At 32.4% G+C, this 19,076-nt stretch overlaps 1 protein-coding gene across 4 annotated transcripts in view; it reads right to left on the reverse strand.

The window, feature by feature from the left end:
- Nrx-1 (neurexin 1) overlaps nucleotides 1–19,076 on the reverse strand; it is a 240,332-nt gene that overhangs the window by 126,767 nt on the left and 94,489 nt on the right. For all 4 annotated transcript variants that reach the window (XM_029321266.2, XM_085482216.1, XM_029321265.2 and 1 more), the window contains exon 3: nucleotides 17,316–17,457. In XM_029321266.2, coding sequence (XP_029177099.2) covers nucleotides 17,316–17,457 — 142 coding nt within the window. The remainder of the gene's footprint in view (nucleotides 1–17,315; nucleotides 17,458–19,076) is intronic.

Consider the following 19,076-nt stretch of genomic DNA (forward strand, 5'->3'; position numbering starts at 1 on the left):
AGCGGCAGTTTAGTGGCAAGATTTATGATAAGAGAGGAACGCGCTCGCCCGCGATTGATCGCGAGAGTGCGCCAGGTGCAGAATTACGCGGCACCCACTGCTGGCTTCCTAATGAATGGCTGGCGATTAATACGGATTATGGCGAAGGCGCGTGTATCGGCCCTCGCTAAGGCGTACTTAGTCGCGATTTATGCACAACTTTGTCAACGTATTCCTCGATGCGCGAGGAAAAGTTGCAGCAAAAACGTTAATCGAGGAAACGCGAAGATGCATCCGAACTGCATTCGAATGCATCTTGTATAGATTAAGTAAATTGGTTCTCTGCGAAATAAACGAAGGATGATTACGATATCTTAAATTCGATGCGAAGGAATTTCTCCGAATTTTTTCCAAAATTAAATATAGATTTCGATCTATTTTATAGAGTTATAAAGGATACTTCAAGTTATCAATTATAAAGAATACTTATGATCCGAATTATAGACTGGATGTTAACTCGTTGTTGCTGTTATCTATATACAGAATGTCTGACATAAGGTGTTATTTGGAGACAATTTGCCCTCAGCAAAAATATTGATACATCAATAATTTTCGAGTTATAAGCGATTGAAAATAAAGAGGGTTTCTCACAAACTGAGCCTTGGAAATAAAATATTAAAAAAACCATATTCTCTCTCTTCAATTAATTTCAAGTAGAGTTTACTTTAATAAAATTTTAATTTAAGATTTAGTTATAAAGATACATAATGGCAAAAATTGGAAACATGCAAAAAATGTTTTTGCTGAGGAAAAATCGTCTCCAAATAACGAGATGTACTTGTATATTTTCAATGTGTGACACTTTATGTCAGACACTCCATACAATAATTTTATTTAATCAATTTAGAATCGAATTTAAAATTTCAACGCACAAATATATTATTTTATAAATTATTTTCAGTAATACTTTTCTAAAAATTAAATAGATCTCTATTTTATTCTGACGGAAATGCCTTATTTTATCGAGAGACGCTGATAGATTTAAAATTCTATAAGCGATTAAAAAATTGTGGGACATCTTAGAAGCTTGTTCTTAAAATTGTTCGGAGCGAGAACAGACAATGAACAGGAGACAATTACCATAAAACGTGGCATCTCACGCGCGCATACTACTCTACCCAGATAATTACGCGATATCCAGCAGAATGGTGTTGCCAGGATTGGTTTTGCTCCATTGGGGATCATTTGGCGTCTCAACTAAATCGATCGCCCGATTTTGCAGTACTCGCGCGTATAACGCACGTGCCGGATAATTAACATCAGCCGCGCGTAATTACTCGAGCGAGCTAAGCATCCGCTTAGTTCTCCGGAGAATTAAATTTCCAGGGTGAAACAGCGAGCGCGACTCTAGGAAAAATTAAAAATGGCGCGTGGAAAAAGAATACTGTGTGATTCTTTATCAGTTATAAAGAATACTTATGAATAGTATACTGGATGTTAACTCGTTATTGCCGTTATCTGTATATACCAATTTTATTTAATCAATTTAGAATCGAATTTAAAATTTTAACACACAAATATATTATTTTTGTAAATTATTTCCAGTAATATTTTTTAACTGGAATGCTAAAAAATTTATATGAAAAAGTGGCGTTTAATCAAATTTTTATTAATGAAAAATTAATAAAATTCTTTTCTTGCTTTCCATCAATTTTATTTATTACTAAAAACATAAACGTTCGATTTATATATCACACAATATCGGACACACGGGATATTATGGCAAAACTCGTTTAATTTGTTACGTGTCAACGTCTCATATAACATATTTGCTGGATAAACTACTAAACTATGTCACAGCAAGAAAGCAAAGACGCGATATGAACATATCACGATGATGAGACTTGTCCACTATATCGCATATACTTCCACTCGTTATTATCTTCGACGATGATCAGCGCGTTCCTTCCATTCTTTTTTATGATCATCACTCTACGATATTACAGATAATTTGTCACATCTGCTTTTCCTCTCTCCAGATATTGAATCACATGCAATAGTGAGAAAACAGAAAAAGCGAGTTGTTATTTTTAAACATTTTATCTGCACGTGTGACGTAATACATTTATATAATTTGAATAAGATAAAAATTATCTTATTAAGGAATATTATGTGTTTCTTTTTTAGAAATTATAATTTAAAAATATCTTGTCTAATAAGATCCTTGGTATAAAAAAGATCTGATATAAAAATTATATAGTTGATTTCTTTTGATATAAAGATATATATTTTATATAAAAAATTTTTGACGTGTAAAATATTTCGTTACATTATTGATAAAAATGATATTGGAAAAGATGAAAGCACATCTCTTCTTTTAGTTGATAATACATTCGCAAAAAAAAATAACGAGGAGAATACCAATATTGAATAACATGCTGCAAAGTATCGACTTTGCATAATGATCGCAACATCGTCAGATATCAATCTAAAATTTTGTTCTTTTATAACTTACTTTTATAAAATCTTCTATCTTTAAAAATGAGTAGTATCTTATTATTTGCAATTTCAAACTTATTTTTAATTCTATAGATTAATATTTACCGTGGGAAAATTGTCATTATCAAATATTTTTAAAAAAATGTTAATATTTATTTGCATTATTTACAATTTATCGTGCGATTTCATCGTTTTACTAAATTTAAGAGTAACAACTTGAAATTCTTAATTCTTCATTAAATTCATCAAATAATATAATTTCGTTTAATGCATGGAGAAAAATTGAACATTATAACATTTATCAAAACTTTGAAGATGTATATTATATTAGTTTAACTCAATATTCAAACTGCTCTTAAAAGAGAGAACTATCTGTTTTTCGTGAATAGCGATGAAAAAGTCATTTGTTTAGCTTGAATTTCAGGGAACTTGTTGGCCGGAGTAAAATAAACCGTATCGAAGCTTAAGCTTAAGGCGGTAGATGCGGAAGTATATACAGGTTTAATAAATCTCGACGGCTCACGCGGATAAAAGCGTGCTAAGGACGTCGTCCGATTTATTTAGTTCCTCCACTTTCGAATCTTTCCACGTCGTATTCTGCCTGCATTTAAAGGATTACCAAGTTAATCTTTGCAAACAGTTCGCTGCACGAAAAGTGTCTTTGGCAAAAGTAATTTGCAATCTTTCACCACAATCAAATGTAACAATAAAGTATTTAATATTTAATAAATAAAAAAAAAGAGAGAGAAAGAGCGAAACTTGATGTAAGGAAATGAGATTAAAAAGTTAATTATTAACTTCATTTGTGTTATTCAAAAGATATTTTCCATAAATTTATATAAATTTTTAAATACAATTCTCTTTCTCTTTCTCTCTCTCTCTCTCTGTATGTACAGAGTAACTTTAGAGATTACTAATGTCTATTAAAGGTAGCTAATAATAATACATTAAATTAATATCAGTTATTTTAAATAAAAGCTATAAAATTTAAATCATTCATTATCAGAATATAAAAGAACCTGATAAATCGCTTATGAATCTCTCTCTTCAAAATGAAAAATGTAATTCACTATTAGCTTTTATAGAATATATCTCATAAATAAATAAAATAAGGATAAATGAATTATATATTTCACAAAAGTTATGTAACGTGTAAATTTGCATAATATTAATTACGGATTGATACGTTTGACCCAGTTTTATGTAATTAATTTTATGCAAAAAGGAATGTTTTTTCTTTCTTTTTTTTTTTTTTGAGTGGAAACTTGTATTAACAAACACGTCAAACTGGCTGGTTTATTTATTCCGGTTTAATTATAGTCGGAGAGAGTCAGTTCGTTTGCCCTTACAACAGAAATCTAACCCACATCGTAAACATAGCCAGAGAGACTTCTCTTTGTTTGACTGTAAGAAATATTGTAGCCCGCGGAGATCCCTTAAAACAATAAAGCCTTCTATCTGTATTGTAGAGAAGATATTCTCTGTACTAAAGTACCGGGACCAAGAAAGTATCTATATTTTTTTTTCGTATACGATGCACGATGTATGTATCAAGGAAACTGAGTGACACTTTGGTAAAGTTACGAGTATAACGCGGCAATGATATTTTTATTATTTCATTTGCGACTCAAGAGTTTTTTAATATTTGTAATAATAAAATAGTAGAGCGAAATTAACAGAACAATTTTTCTTTCTTTCAAGCAAAAGATATGTATACAGAATATCTGACATAAATGTCACACCGAGAATATACAAGTAGATCTCGTTATTTGGAGATGACTTTTCCTCAGCAAAAATGTCTAGGGAGGCCATCATTTTTTGCATGTTCCCAATTTTTGTCATCATGTATCTTTATAACTAAATCTTAAATTAATTAAAGTAAACTCTATATGAAATTAATTGAAGAATGTGGTTTTGTTAATATTTTATTTCCACAAGGCTTAGTTTGCGAAAAACTCTTTATTTTCAATCGTTTATAACTCCGAAAATTATTGATGCCTGAATATTTTTGGTAAGGAAAAATTGTCGCCAAGTAACAAGATCTACTTGTATATTTTCGATGTGACACCTTATATCAGACACTCTCTGTACCAGCACGATCTATACAATACAAAATATCCCTGTCGTGTAACATCGTGTATATTAGGCCATGGTAACTGCATGAATATTAATTGCGGAAAATTTTCGTAGCTCGATAATCTCGTTTCAGCTCTTTCTCGAAATGAGTAAAACAAGAGAAAAAGAAAGCACTTGAAATTCATGGACGAGAATGGCCGAGACGTCTTTCATGGTCGCTTCAAAGAGCCGGCGAGAGAATCTCGGCATTTTCTGCCGGTATCCACCTCATGAACCGACTGAAACTATCATATTAGCATGTATATTGCGTCATGTCGGCGCGACACATGACGACATCGCTCACCGGAAACTACCAAGGTGGATGCGAACCGTCGTTTTACTATCGCACGCTCCGTTGCGGCCTGCAAGCTCCCTCGGGACTTAATGCACGGTCCTCGGTCCAGCTTGAACCCCGTTTGGGAAAGGTACATTGTCGCTTCGCCGCGAAATCTCGCAATGATGTATTGTACGTTTCAACTCTCGGGCGAGAAACGCGAAAATTGCATTCTGAGTGCATCGGTCTCTCTATGTGTATGCCATCTCGCATCGCGTCTTATCATCCTCCTGTCAGACTTTTGCGAAACATCTGATATCGCTGCGCGAGATGTCACGCGACGTCTCGCCTGTTAAAGATATTCAGCTTGTTATTCTAGGAACTTTTAACTATGATATGTTATGTAACAAAAATTCTGAACATTTTTGGACAAGTTATTTATATATATATATATATATATATATATATATATATATATATATATAATCTGTAATGATGGATGGAATATAATGATAACGGAATATCTCTTTTTTTATTATAATATAATAATATTAAAATAATATTCTATATATATTTTTATATTCTGATTTTTATTATGTTTCTATAGTTTTCAATAGATATTGATCTCTGGAATCAATCTCTTTCGGATCTGTATTTTCGTTTGTTTTTAAAAAAAACTATTTACTCAGAAGCGCGAAACAATATTTTTATTTTATCTGTAAATATAAATTTTATTTAAAATTTAGTCAGAACCTAAGACTTGTATAAAAAAATAGTGATCAAAAAATTTTGATACTTTTTTCTAATTATTATACGCAACATGATGCGATAATTCCTAAAATACTTTTATTAGGTATTTGCGTATCGTACACTGAACAAAAATTTGTCAACTAAAATTTTCACTAAATATTATTTTGTTAATTGAACATAAGAAATATTTAAGTGAAATATAATATATTTGATTTGACAAAACGTAAATTTGACTTGAATATACTAATATATGTTAAATAAACAAAATAGTAATTTAGTCGAAAGATTTAGTCACAAGTAAACAAATCTTTTTTCTCAATGTACGAAAAATTGATTCGTATATATAAAAGGGATTTTGAGAAAGACGGATAATTCATATTTTCGGGATTAAGTAAATTCGTAGCCGGAACAAAGTGGGGAAAACAAGTTATTAGGGCAAGGCGACGCGGCGGAACATCAATTCCATGCATGAGTGCATGACGAGAGGCGCATTCGCGCCGAGAGAACGCGATGGAAATTACCGGTCGTATTCTGGCGCGCGATTGTGCCCAAACCCCCGGTTATATTGAGTTCTGCGAGTGGCGGAACTCTCGGCGCTGAATTCGTCCTGACCGCGACGAGCAGAATGGCCGGAAATTCTCTTGCATAACGGACGCGGCCAAAGACTTTCAAGGCTCGATCCCGCGGGAATGCATCCGAATCGAAATCCTACGTTCTCCGCAGAATGTTCCCAGGAGCATGAACAGTATGCACCAATATGTGTGCGCGAGATAGGAATCTGACTCGATAATTCAATATTTTTTTTCTTTTTTTTTTCGCAAAATACAAGCGATTTTAATTGACTTTCCTCTTCTTCATTGAGTTCAAATCTATCGATAATTTGTGTCACAGAGAAACTGGTATACTGAAATAAAATTTATTAAACAAATAAATGATTTATTACGCATTATATTGAAATAAATATATTTTATAATTTTTTTTTCAATATACATATATTAGAGCTATTCCAGAACCACATAGGCCTCGCAATGTCTTTCAACAAGGGGGAAATCAAATCAAAGTGGTTTTCCTATCTTCCTAAAACAATTAGTGTGAAAAAGCAACGATTCTCAGCCCTATCTCAGTCTTGATTAAATCGTAAATATCTTTATGGACTTCCATGAAAATATGGACGCAGCTAAACGGATTTTGTTTCATCGTGCAGCACTCGATCGGTGTATATTGAGCGTTTCTATTTTTCATGTCTCAATAAAAAAAGATACAGGTTTTGTTGCGACTTATCAGCTCCTACAGTCTGCTCGATACTCCAGGACACCCCGTGTACAGTGATAGCAAAGGGTATAAGCGGCGAATAAACGTAAACAAGTCCCAAGTGTTGCTTGACCGAGTAGCCGATCATTTTCGCGTCGAAAAGCTCTCATGGGGAGAAGCGTGAAGATCGATAAATCCAGACGACGTCTGGATATAAAATGGCGTAAGAGTGTCGGCTATCTCACGCATCGATTTCGCCGCGGTGCACCGGGACGAATACAAGAGTCATCCTATCGAGAAATGCTCCTCCTTGCCATCCCGATCGCGTGACGTAATATTAAAAAAGTTTTCGCAACGCTGAAAGCGTTAAGCTTGATTTATACCGCGAGCCTGTAAGACTCCTGCGACAAGTATGTCCTGGCAAAATCCGCGCGCGATATCGGGCAAAGCCTATTCGATCGTTTTCGAGAATTCTTACAAACTTTTTCTTATATATATATAAAATCGAAAATTGATGAAATTTACATTTCAGAGATGTCCTCTGACTGAAATATATCATACATTTGGTAAGAAATGTACACAGTGTAGTCTGAGGCAGATGTCTTTTCCGTGACATATTTCTTTGATCAATTTGGTATAGATGTTTTCTTTTCTACCAGAAACATCGAGGTAAACATATTTTTATAAAGTAAAACAGTTACTTTCTCGCAATACGGTTACGTTAAATACGGTATTAATGTATATATTTTTCCGACTCTTACGTCAGCATTTTTTTTTTTCAGAATAGAGATTAAATGTTATAACAATGAAGGCAAGAAATAATACTTGTAAATGAAATATTTCGTCTTCTTACATCCAAACGTGAAATGAAGTCGAAACATCACGGTGATACCTATAATTATGTTGTACAGCATTGCGGCGACCTATTTAATAAATTCCTGCAAGACGATAAAAGCGGCATTAACGTTGTCGTTCGATCTCATCCTCTAGACGTTGTCGTCTTCGTCCCTGTAGGATTAGCCGAGTAATCTCTCGAAGAGCCTCGAGGAGTAACGAGATCCCACGGGAAACGACACAGACTTTTTCTCATCTCAGGAGTAGTGCATCTTGCGACGCCACCTCGCAGAAATTCGTTGTTCTCTTTTCTGCACGTGAAGCGCTTTCATTTCCAAGGGGCGAAGCGTGGGAATAAAGCGTCGCCGTTTTCGAAACGTAAGCGCACGAGAGGAGAGAGAAATTTTTCGCGTGACGTTTTGATAAAATACCGAAAAGAGTTTTGCTTCCCATTGAAACTGGTAACGAAAAAAAAAAAAAAAAAAAAAAAACGATAATTAGCGAGCGCAAAATTGTTTAACTTGAATTGCTCCATTGTCAAGAGAGGAAAATCAAGTGCAATGAGAGAGTGGAATACAAATAAAAGTAAATGAATATTTCACAAAGTCAAAAGATTGTTACGTAATATAGAAGCATTTTGATTTCTATTGTAGATTATTTTCATTCGCAGAGAGATAAAAAATATATAGAATTTATGTAGTTTAAAAAGTAAAAAAAAAAAAAAATATAATAAAGTCTTTGAATTTAAAAGTCTCAACGAATACCGTAATTAAAATTATATAAATTTACAAACATTTTAACAGAAATATCGTACTGCTTTGTTTAATTTTGTTTGAATCCTTTTTCAAAAGAAGGCTGTTTCATTTCTCGACAAGTTCTGCTTACCAAATGCGAATATTATCGAATATTCTGTGTGCTGCTAGATACGTATAATGCAATGTTATGTTATGTACACATAAAACAGACCGTGCACAATACGGAAAATTCAATCGAATATGCGTACATACGTTAATTATCGTGGCTCTTTAATAATTTTGCTTATCGCGTTTCTCTTGCCGATTGAATGCCGAATTTCTCTTCGTCGGACGAGCGTTTGCTTCATAAATATTGATTACTTATTGCGCGGCAGTTATTGCGAACAACTCGTTTATAACCCAGAAACCTGGGCCGAGCGACCCTCTTCGCAGCACGTCGCTTTGTATCGTCGCAGCGGAAAATTGCAATCGTCAGACCGTACGTGTAAAATCGGCCTAAGCCCCAAAATTTAATAAAACCGCTTTTTCTCTCTCAGGCACAAACGCCTTCCTCGCTGACCCAATTGACGCGCAAAGAGTGCCTAAGCCGGCAGATGTAATAAAACAGTCTAGTCTAAGCTAAAAGTCTGTTTGAAATAAAGTCAGACGAAATCTTTTTTCGCCGGAGGATGGACGAAACGTTGGAGTATATATAAATTTACTTGCGCTTGGCACCAAATAATTTTAATGGATTAAGAAGAGAGTACAGACATTATTTATTTAAAATAAAAAAAAGATATGTTAATGTACACGAATTTTATTAATAAAAATAAAATTATAAAATAAAAATGAAAAATTTAAATTTATGGATAATTATTACATTATAATATGTATATATATATATGTTCTCGATTCATCTACCTTTAGTTTTATTCCCCGCGGTACACATTTCACCGGAGTTCTTTTAACTTTCATCAAACTGCTATTATAACGCCAACTAACGCAATTCGAACTTGCGAAATTTGTTTTCCGTCTTCGGTGCTCATTAATAATCAGCAGAATGGCGAACGACGAGTGCATTAATGAATTATATATCGCTCTTACACAGTTTTAGCACGGCTCAGGCGTTAAGGAATTAAGGATCGGGCAAAGTTCGTCGCGAGTTTGCCGCACTAGAGAGACCATAATTCTTCGCAAGCGGAACGTACGAGTAATTGCTCCGAGTCCCTTCTCACCTTATTTTCCTTGTCGTCACTTCGTCGTCCTGACAATAAAGAGGACTCGAAAGCCATGCCACTTTAATATCATGCCACTGATTTCCGAGAGAATGGCGCATAATGCAATATACGCAATTATAAAACATCTCAAAGCCACTACGACTTCTCTAACATATAGATTTTCCTTCAAAAATATCGAGATGTGGCTCCCGAGTAATCAAAAATGAATTTGAAGAGGATCTTTTGACGAATAAAGTAGAAAGAAAGAATAAAAGAGAGTACCATATTCCTTGTCAAGATCTAAGAAATATATCAAATGAAACTTGAAGAAGAGACTTCTTTGCACCTTGTTGAGAGACTGTTAGAAGATTCCTCTGGGATCTCCGGGACTCGGAGATGCGGCGCACGAAGTTGCGCGCGAAAAACTTAATTAACGAATGTTTCCTGCCTCGCAGTCGTGCCAGATATCTGCTAACAACGCAACAAAATGGTCGTTCATAATCCACGAGGACAGCACCCTTCTGACAGCGAGCCGCAATTGCTTCCAGCACTGACGCGAGTCGCGGCATAAATCCCGCGTGGAGAGAATATCCTCTCTCTCTTTCTCTCTTCCCGTCGTAAGCGGTCAAGGCAACTTTAACTCCGACTATTGTCGGAAATCCACCGTCCGACCCTCTGTCTCTCTGTACCGGTATGACGTATCCAACTATTTCCGACCGGGCTTTTTGCTCATCTCGAACGAGACACACCGCGCCGCTTGGAAAATGAATTTTCCAACTGGATGCGGATAACTCTTTGTCGGCGATCCACCCCCTGCTGGATAACGACGGTCGAGGATAATCGTGAAGGGCGCGGTGAAGCGTAATCCGCGTTATTAACCCCGCCGGATACCCGAGGATACTCTTTGCCGCTATATGTGACGGTGATTACATTTAACACAGCGACAAGTACTTATGCGCGGAATTTAGTGTAGACGATTATTTAAATTATTTTTTTTTTTTTATATATAAATTATTCTCGACGCGAGGAAAGATAAATGTAGATAGAAATGCACGTGAAATTATTGACTTCAAATACAATAACTGAAATTTGATAAAAAAAAATTGAAATAATAGTTTTTTTCAAAAATTATTTGAAATTTTTTTATTTGAAATTTTATTTTAAACTTTCGAAATTGTATAGATTATTTTAAATCATTTTTTTTTATGCATTTATGTCAGATGTTAAATTATTTCAAACGTTATGTAATAACTTTATAAAATATTATCTCATATTTATCATTTATACCTATATATGATTCAATATATAGAAAAAATAACGCTTGCACATTTTTTTCAAACATTGTTTCGTTCATTTTCTGCATAAAACTAATATTATTCGAAATTAAAAGAAATAAATATTGTAGGCCAACTAAACGAGCATAATTACATAAGATATAAAGATTTATTAATAATTAAATTCTCATTCCATTAGAGAAACAATATACAACTTAAACGTTTCGACTGCACTACAGTCTTCTTCAATACATAAAACATTTGTTATTTAAGACTGTAGTGCAGTCGAAACGTTTACGTTGTATATTGTTTCTCTAATGGAATGAGAATTTAATTATTAATAAATCTTTATATCTTATGTGTAATTATGCTCGTTTAATTGGCCTACAATATTTATTTCTTTCAATTTCGTTAATTTATACGAGCCTTTCATTAATTAATTTTAATATTATTCGATATATATATAAAACACTAAATAGATATTTAGACGCAATCTTACGATCCTCTTAACAATTTTCACACGGAAGTAAGAAAATGTTTGCGATCTCTCCTGCAAACGAATTCGAGCTTCTGATATAGTGGACTCGATCATATATATACGATATTGCGGGTCATTACGGACAGATTCGGGATTCTGGAGTACTCGCGAGTCATACGGGCCTAATTCTGAGCGGGTGGTATAACCAGCGGACTGGCGGAATGCATTGGTACCTCGCGAGGTATGCAAATTAGCGACTAAACTGCACTGTTGACGTAGAACTGAGGCCATTGATACGGAGGACCAACCTAGCCTCGCCTAAACCGCTGTTCGGTTCGCGCCGTTCGTCGTCTGCCCGTTGTTTACCGTGTGTTTCACTGTACAGCTCTCGGGGTGTTCTTGGTGATTTACGTGATTTCGCCGCTGATCCGTGCTTAGAGCTTAATATCGCAATCGAGACCGCACCGATGGGGATTCAACGCTTTAGAATTACTGAACGTATAGCATTCGTATATCCACTAGTTTTTGTTTCGTTTTGCTATTGGATAAAAAAATACATTTATACAGGAATAATGGAAAAGGATTTCCAATATATTTATTTGTAAATCCGTTCGTAAAAAAAATGATTACTCTGATAAACATTTTTAGTATATTTTGCTTATCATGCGTCGCACGATTTTCCTTCTATTTTCGTTCTATTAATTGTTCGTGTTGCGAATATAAGCGATGTTTATTCATTTCTGAACGGAATTAAAATGGATGCTCGTTTATTGATTTACAAGAGATTTATTCCTTATATAGCAATTTTATTATTATTGGATTTAGATTGAGTAATAATAGATTAACTGACTACATAAATTATCAAAGTGGTTGGGAGATTAATTATAAGGTTTAATAATTACATTCATTATAACAAAAGTCAATTTAACACGAAATATCAATTTCATTCACTTCTTATTTATGTGATTTTATTAATGGAAACTATGCGGGATAACAATAATATCTAAACGTTTTCTACGCAAGCATAGAGCGATAAAATATGCAATTTATCTAAATCAATTCTAAGCGTTAATAGATAAATAATTAATGAATAATTTATGATTAATATGATATATATGTGTTGATGAAACGATAGAAGAATTATGTTCACCATGAAAGAAGTTACACTAAAGTACATATAATTAAAATTTACATGACAAAAGATTATATAATATGTACATACACACACGACACATATACTCCTATGATATAAAATATGCATGATATGAAAATCTAATTTAACTTTTCAAGACACTCCATAATTCGACTATATATGTGTGCACAAAATTATATAAAATTTAATATTTAGTAAATAAAAATATTAGCGTTATTATATCCGTTTGTCACATCAGAAAATGATACATGGTGCTGCCTGAGTCGTTCATTTCCGCATTAATGAAAAATTTATTCCTAAAGGGTCTAAATATAGGTACACACCTATATATATATATATATATATATATATATATATACATATATATCATCTATAGCTAGAGCTATGATCTACTAATTACTCGTACTGATATCTCTACCATTGCCGCATACCATTATCGCGGATATGTGCTTTGTATTTGTAATTAGCGAGACTCACTGTAATCCCAAGCCCAGTAATCGCCAGCACCCGCCGTAGGCAGCATCGTGCTCCATGCCTCTATATGCGAGAACAGAAAGAAAGAAAGGAAGAAAGAGTAAAGAACTGAACCATGCGTCGAGATCGATCGATACCCGTATTCATTTTCTAGAAAGAAGAAATATATATTTGGAATGCGCGCGCGCTTTTCATAGTAATTTAAATACTTTCGAAACGTTCGAGCTATTGTTAAATTAAAATTTCCGCAAACGCAAATATCGAGTGTTAACCAAGCAAGTTTCTCTGAGCTAAAGCCGCGCAAAGTTGAATCACTTTGCCCAGATAACGATTCGCCGCGAGCATAAACTCTTGATTATCCAATTTGAGACGGATAATGCGAAATGGCGGTTTATCTTAATCTATTTTATATTACGTTCCATTCTTGACTTGCTTATTTTTATTTATATCTTTTAATCGTTCTTATTCATATATTTTAATCTTCTGTGAATAGATTTGATAATTATATCAAATGTCAAATATTAATCAGTATTATACTTTCAACGACTTACGTTTTCATGATTGCTTTCATCATATCGTTTCTTATTTTTAATATCAATGATAATATAATATAAATTTTCTTTATCAATTAATATACTCATACTAAATATTAAGAATCTCAAGATCTTGATAATACATATATGCGATATTAGTTGACTGTCAATTTGTCTGTTTTTCATCTTCTTATAATTTGTACATATATCCTTTCTTTATTCACGAAATAGCAACATCAGTTTATCGCGATATTCGTTTAGAAATTCTGATAGAACGATTATTTTGACCCTAATAAATTGTAAACTCTTTTTTTTTTCTTTGTGTTTCAACCCTCATTTCTAGCTTCGCTATTTTATCTTGCGCGCCTGTAACACTCTCATCCTTTCTCTTCACTATCCCATTTTCTTCTTCCTTTTTCCTCCATTCGTTTCAACATGGTCATTAAGGCTGGAAATTACATTATATCGCGTATAACGGCTGTGCCTGTCAGGCACGACGAGGACAATCGCGCCTTGCAAAAAGCTTAAGAGAGGAATTAAAATGAAATTGTCCTGGTTCCTTTTGCGAAGAGTCCTCTTTGAAGTTTCGCGTTCTTCTGGACGATGTCTCGGTAGCGACAAAAGACTCGGCCGTGAGTTCGCAAAGACTCGCAATTATTGCAGCGAAGTAAGCCTTTGAATAAACATTCCACGTTGCAATCTTCGATAAAGGAAAATTGTTTATTCGTGCCATGAAGACATCCCTTTTCTACCATGAAATTCTCGACTCTCAATATCGAGAATTGCAAAACCATTTCATTTAGTACATTCGTTTGTTGTATCGAGTGCTCCGAAATTGAATATTTTAAATACTATTTATAAATACAAAGATAACTTTACACAATGTCTTACGCGCATTTTCTGTAATTGTCTTTCAAAGTGGAAAAGTTATAAAGTTATACAAAAGAGAGAGAGAAAAAGAAAGAAATATTCTACCATTAAAAATAATTTACATCATACATCATAAATATATTTTGAAACGTAGAATTAAGTAGTAGAAAATTCTCAAGATAGTAAAATTATCATTAATGTGCACGGTCGAGAATACTCCCTTTCGTGAACAAGACGAAAGCCCGAGGAAACTCAGAATTTTATCGTAGAAAATAAATTGCAATTAAGGTAAATCCGGTATGTTGCTTATCCGTGAGAGAAATGTAATCTCGTTCTCCGCTATTAAATCTGTCGAGCGTACAGTCTTCTGAATTTTCTGTGAGGAGAGATCTTTATATTCCGACAATGTTACATTTTTACAAATCAATATATATATATATATAATTATTTTATATTTTTCGTTCTACTGACATTACAGAAGACACTTCTAATTAATTTGTAACTTAAAATTAATAAGTTTGTAAAATGATTGAAATCATGCCTTGCTTTAAAATATGTCAAGGAAAAAATAGAATTAAATTCTTTATCAGTAACGCACAATAATTCTTTTCATCTTTTTTAATGGAATATCAGGATTCCAATATTTTTTTCTTATAAGTAATTAAACATTTTTTTATAAATTATCAGTTATGACTTCAGAATCTTATTTTGCGACGACTTTTCTCTGAAATGCTTCGAATGACGGGAGCAAATATAAGCAAATACGCGAATAATTTTCGCATATTTCGCCAATCTCATTCGCAATTGCCGAATCGCCTCCGTTAACGATTCCTTAGTGAGCGCACCTCATTAACGAGGAACAAGTCTGATTGTAATTATCGGTGAACCGTCTTGGAAACGACCTCGACATGCCCGACTTCTCTAATTGCCGGTGGCTTAAGAGAGGGAAAAATCATTTCGGGACGCCATCTTTCGTTTCTGCAGCTGTCGGCAATTACGCCTCATTAGACGACGCGGATCTTCTCGCTAATACGCGTAAAAGTTAACAAGAAATACGCGCTCCATATAGTTGTCTAGATATTTTATCGTTAAAAACGACCATCGATCGGACAAAGCAAATTGAAAGCAAAATGAAAGAGAATAAAAGCGCCGTTGACCGTGACAAATCGTGTGACATGTTTCCTACGTGTCAGGATGCAAAAATATAAAGACATAATGAATATTTGAAGGAAAGATTCGCCGTTTGCATCAACTTCGTGCAAGTGATTGATATTGCATTTAATGCAACGCGATCTGCAATAAATTATCAACTAAATTGAAAGATATAAAATTCGAATGTCACGAATAGATTGTATATTAATAAAACAGTGTGAAATATAGATCACTAAAAGCAAAAACCACAATACCAGAAACCACATACAGAATCGATTTAGACGGATACAAATGTCAAAGATGAATTAAATACAATACAATTTTAACAAAGAAAATTAAGCTTTTAATAAACTGTGATAAATCAAGTTGTTTGATATTTGAAAATTAACAGATACAATATATAAGTTTATATAATTATATACATGTATATAAGTTTATATAATATATAAATATATATTTTTATATAATTTCTACATTAAAATATAAATTATTAATATAAATTTAAAGTGTAAGACAGGCAATAAGAGCCAAATCGCGGATGACAGTGCGTTATGCCAACGAAACTAAAATTTTTTCCGTTAGAATTAATTACCTGTGCACCAGGCACCAAATTTTACTTGGTCACGGCCAAGATTTAAAATTGGAATAATCTCTACAAGAGATTTAATTTCATACATTCCCTCTTTCCCTCTAAGGAAATAAATGCGAGAGAAAAATATAGATCCGAAAGTCGCTGAATCGGGAAACGACGGGGATTCTAACGGAAAAAATTTTAGTTTTGTTGGGATAACGCACTGTCATCCGCGATTTGGCTCTTATTGCCTGTCTTACACTTTAAATTTATATTTATATTACAGAGCCTTGTTAAACTCTTAATAAATTATTAATAAAATATGCGAAAATTTCGAGATTTTTAAATCTTTTTACATCTGCAAACGCTGATTAGTTTGATTTATCATAATTTATTAATTATTATATTTTTAAGATTACAGCTACATACATGTATTGCATACACTCCAAAAAAATAATAACGAAAGTAATAAATATTATTATTATATATTTGCGGATTATTCAATTAAATTATGTTCAATGCGTTATAAATAAATCCGCAAAAATAATTCTTGTTCTTCATTTTCTCTGATCTGGTTTATCTTATATTGTTTATTATTGTATGCCATATGTAATAATAGCATGATGAGATTTTATTTTTCTATCCTATTTTTGACGATTTGTCATTATATAAATTTCGATTTATCTTTTAATAATACATTAATAAAAATATAGTTTTCTCTGATCTGGTTTATCTTATATTATTTATTATTGTACGCCATATGTAATAATGACATGATGAGATTTTATTTTTCTATCCTATTTTTGAAGATTTGTGTGTCTTTATATAAATTTCGATTTATCTTTTAATAATACACTAATAAATATAGTTTTGAAAAAAACCGCGTATAAATAGATAATGATTTAATTCGTATTAATCTAATATATCATGAAATAGAGCAACATTAATAAACTAATTATTTCTAAATGTATTAATCATTTCTTAATAATTATTATTATTATATGACAATATATTCGTTATATATATGTTTATTGATACTGTAAAGAAATTAAGAGCGGTATTTATTAAACGTAAGTTGTTTCAACAAAAGATAATTTTGGATTATAATTAATTTTTAAGAATAACACAGATTGAATTTTAAAAGTCAATTTACTAACCTTTCTCGCAGTATGCACCCTCGTAATCGCCGGTGCGACATTCGCAGATCGGTCCGCTGTCCGTAGAAATGCAAATGCCACCATGCTGACACGGATCGCGAGTCTCGCAAGCGTCTGTTGTATTCGCAATGTTGCGTAAACTCTGTAACACACATCACAGTATAACGTTAGGGAATTATTCGAGTTGAATTAAACATGTATAGAATATTTTTTAGTGAATTTTTATGATTGATAAGTACAGTAAAATTATTCGTTCAATATTGCAAGAGCAATATAAAAGAGGCAATAAAATTAAGTACTAAATATTCGTCAGAAAGAGATAATAAATTACATTAGATGAAAAAAGAAAAATCTTTTAATAAATTATATTTAATTAAATTATTTAATTAGCATATTTAACAGAGTATAATTAAATGTAGCTTTTTCTCGAAAGTAAATTTTTAGTAATATTACAAGTAATATAATAGTAATCTTGCATACTGTTCATGTTATGAAATTAAAAGTATGAAATTAATATATTATTTTCATTTGTATAATAACTAAAATAAAAAGTATTTTTGGAAGGATGCATAACTATAAACTATTGCTACTATTGCGTGCTGCAGTTTTCGCATCGTATTATGCAGCAGATTTCTTGCGTGGATATGCTAGCTGCAGTAATATAACTTCTTATTGTAAGCATGAATTCGAGAAAGGTTTAGTGTGCGAGAAAGAAAGATGAGAGAATATATACATATAGGTAAAATTCTTTATTTTCTACAATACAATATCTTCTGTGGTGTTTGTGGCATTTCAAATATTTTGATTGATGCCACTTAAATATTCAAGACTATAATAGAACAATGCATCTAATATATCTTGCATATTCTCATCGCTTTTAACACAAATTTGACATTTAACTATCAATGTGTATGTAATGTCTTTCTCTTACGTGACATTAATACAAAGTGTAATATGTTAAATATATTAGATTTTTAAGTTTAATTCTTAAAAATAAGTAAGTATATCGCTTTTTCTCGGAAAAGATGATATATTGATTGCAAACGAATAGTTTTGAATTAATATGTGATACATAAAAAAAAACAATTTATTCTTTTATGATTTATGCAGAATAATTCAAAAGTGTTAATTTGTCATATTGTATAATATCATATATATAATATGACAATATGATATCGTATAATGTAATTATTGTTGCACTTCTGCATTATTCTGTATAAATATGAAAAAATAAAAAAATGATTTATTTCTTTTTTTTATCACATATTAATTTAATATTGCCATTTTAAACAATTCATATGTATATCATATGCAATATCATATTGTATATGTCATATTATATTAAGAGATCTAGTTAATATATAAAACTTTAAATATTTTTATATGTATCTCTTTTTTAAGTAAGAATTTTTTAAAACAATTTATGAAATTTATATTTTTAGCATATTACATTTCTGAGAAAGAAATATAAACGTGTATTTGATATGTATATGTATTTTATAACATTTATTCGCAATATTCGTCGTAATTTTACGCAGCGAGAATTAAAGAGAAAATAGCGTACTTTAGCGTGAAGAAGTTTCCGCACACACATTTTCTCAATTTACATTTATCTTTATTTTGCAAGCTTACGCGCTCTCTTCGAAACGAATAATAAACGAATACCTACAGGACGCGTCGTCGCTGTGGTAAACGTCTTTTTTTTACGATTTATTTACCTTGACAGTGCACACCTTAAACGTCTTAACTTACTTTGCATCA

The sequence above is a fragment of the Nylanderia fulva genome, unplaced genomic scaffold (assembly GCF_048542155.1).
Source record: "Nylanderia fulva isolate GAGA-0341 unplaced genomic scaffold, ASM4854215v1 Scaffold2, whole genome shotgun sequence".
NCBI lineage: Eukaryota > Metazoa > Arthropoda > Insecta > Hymenoptera > Formicidae > Nylanderia > Nylanderia fulva.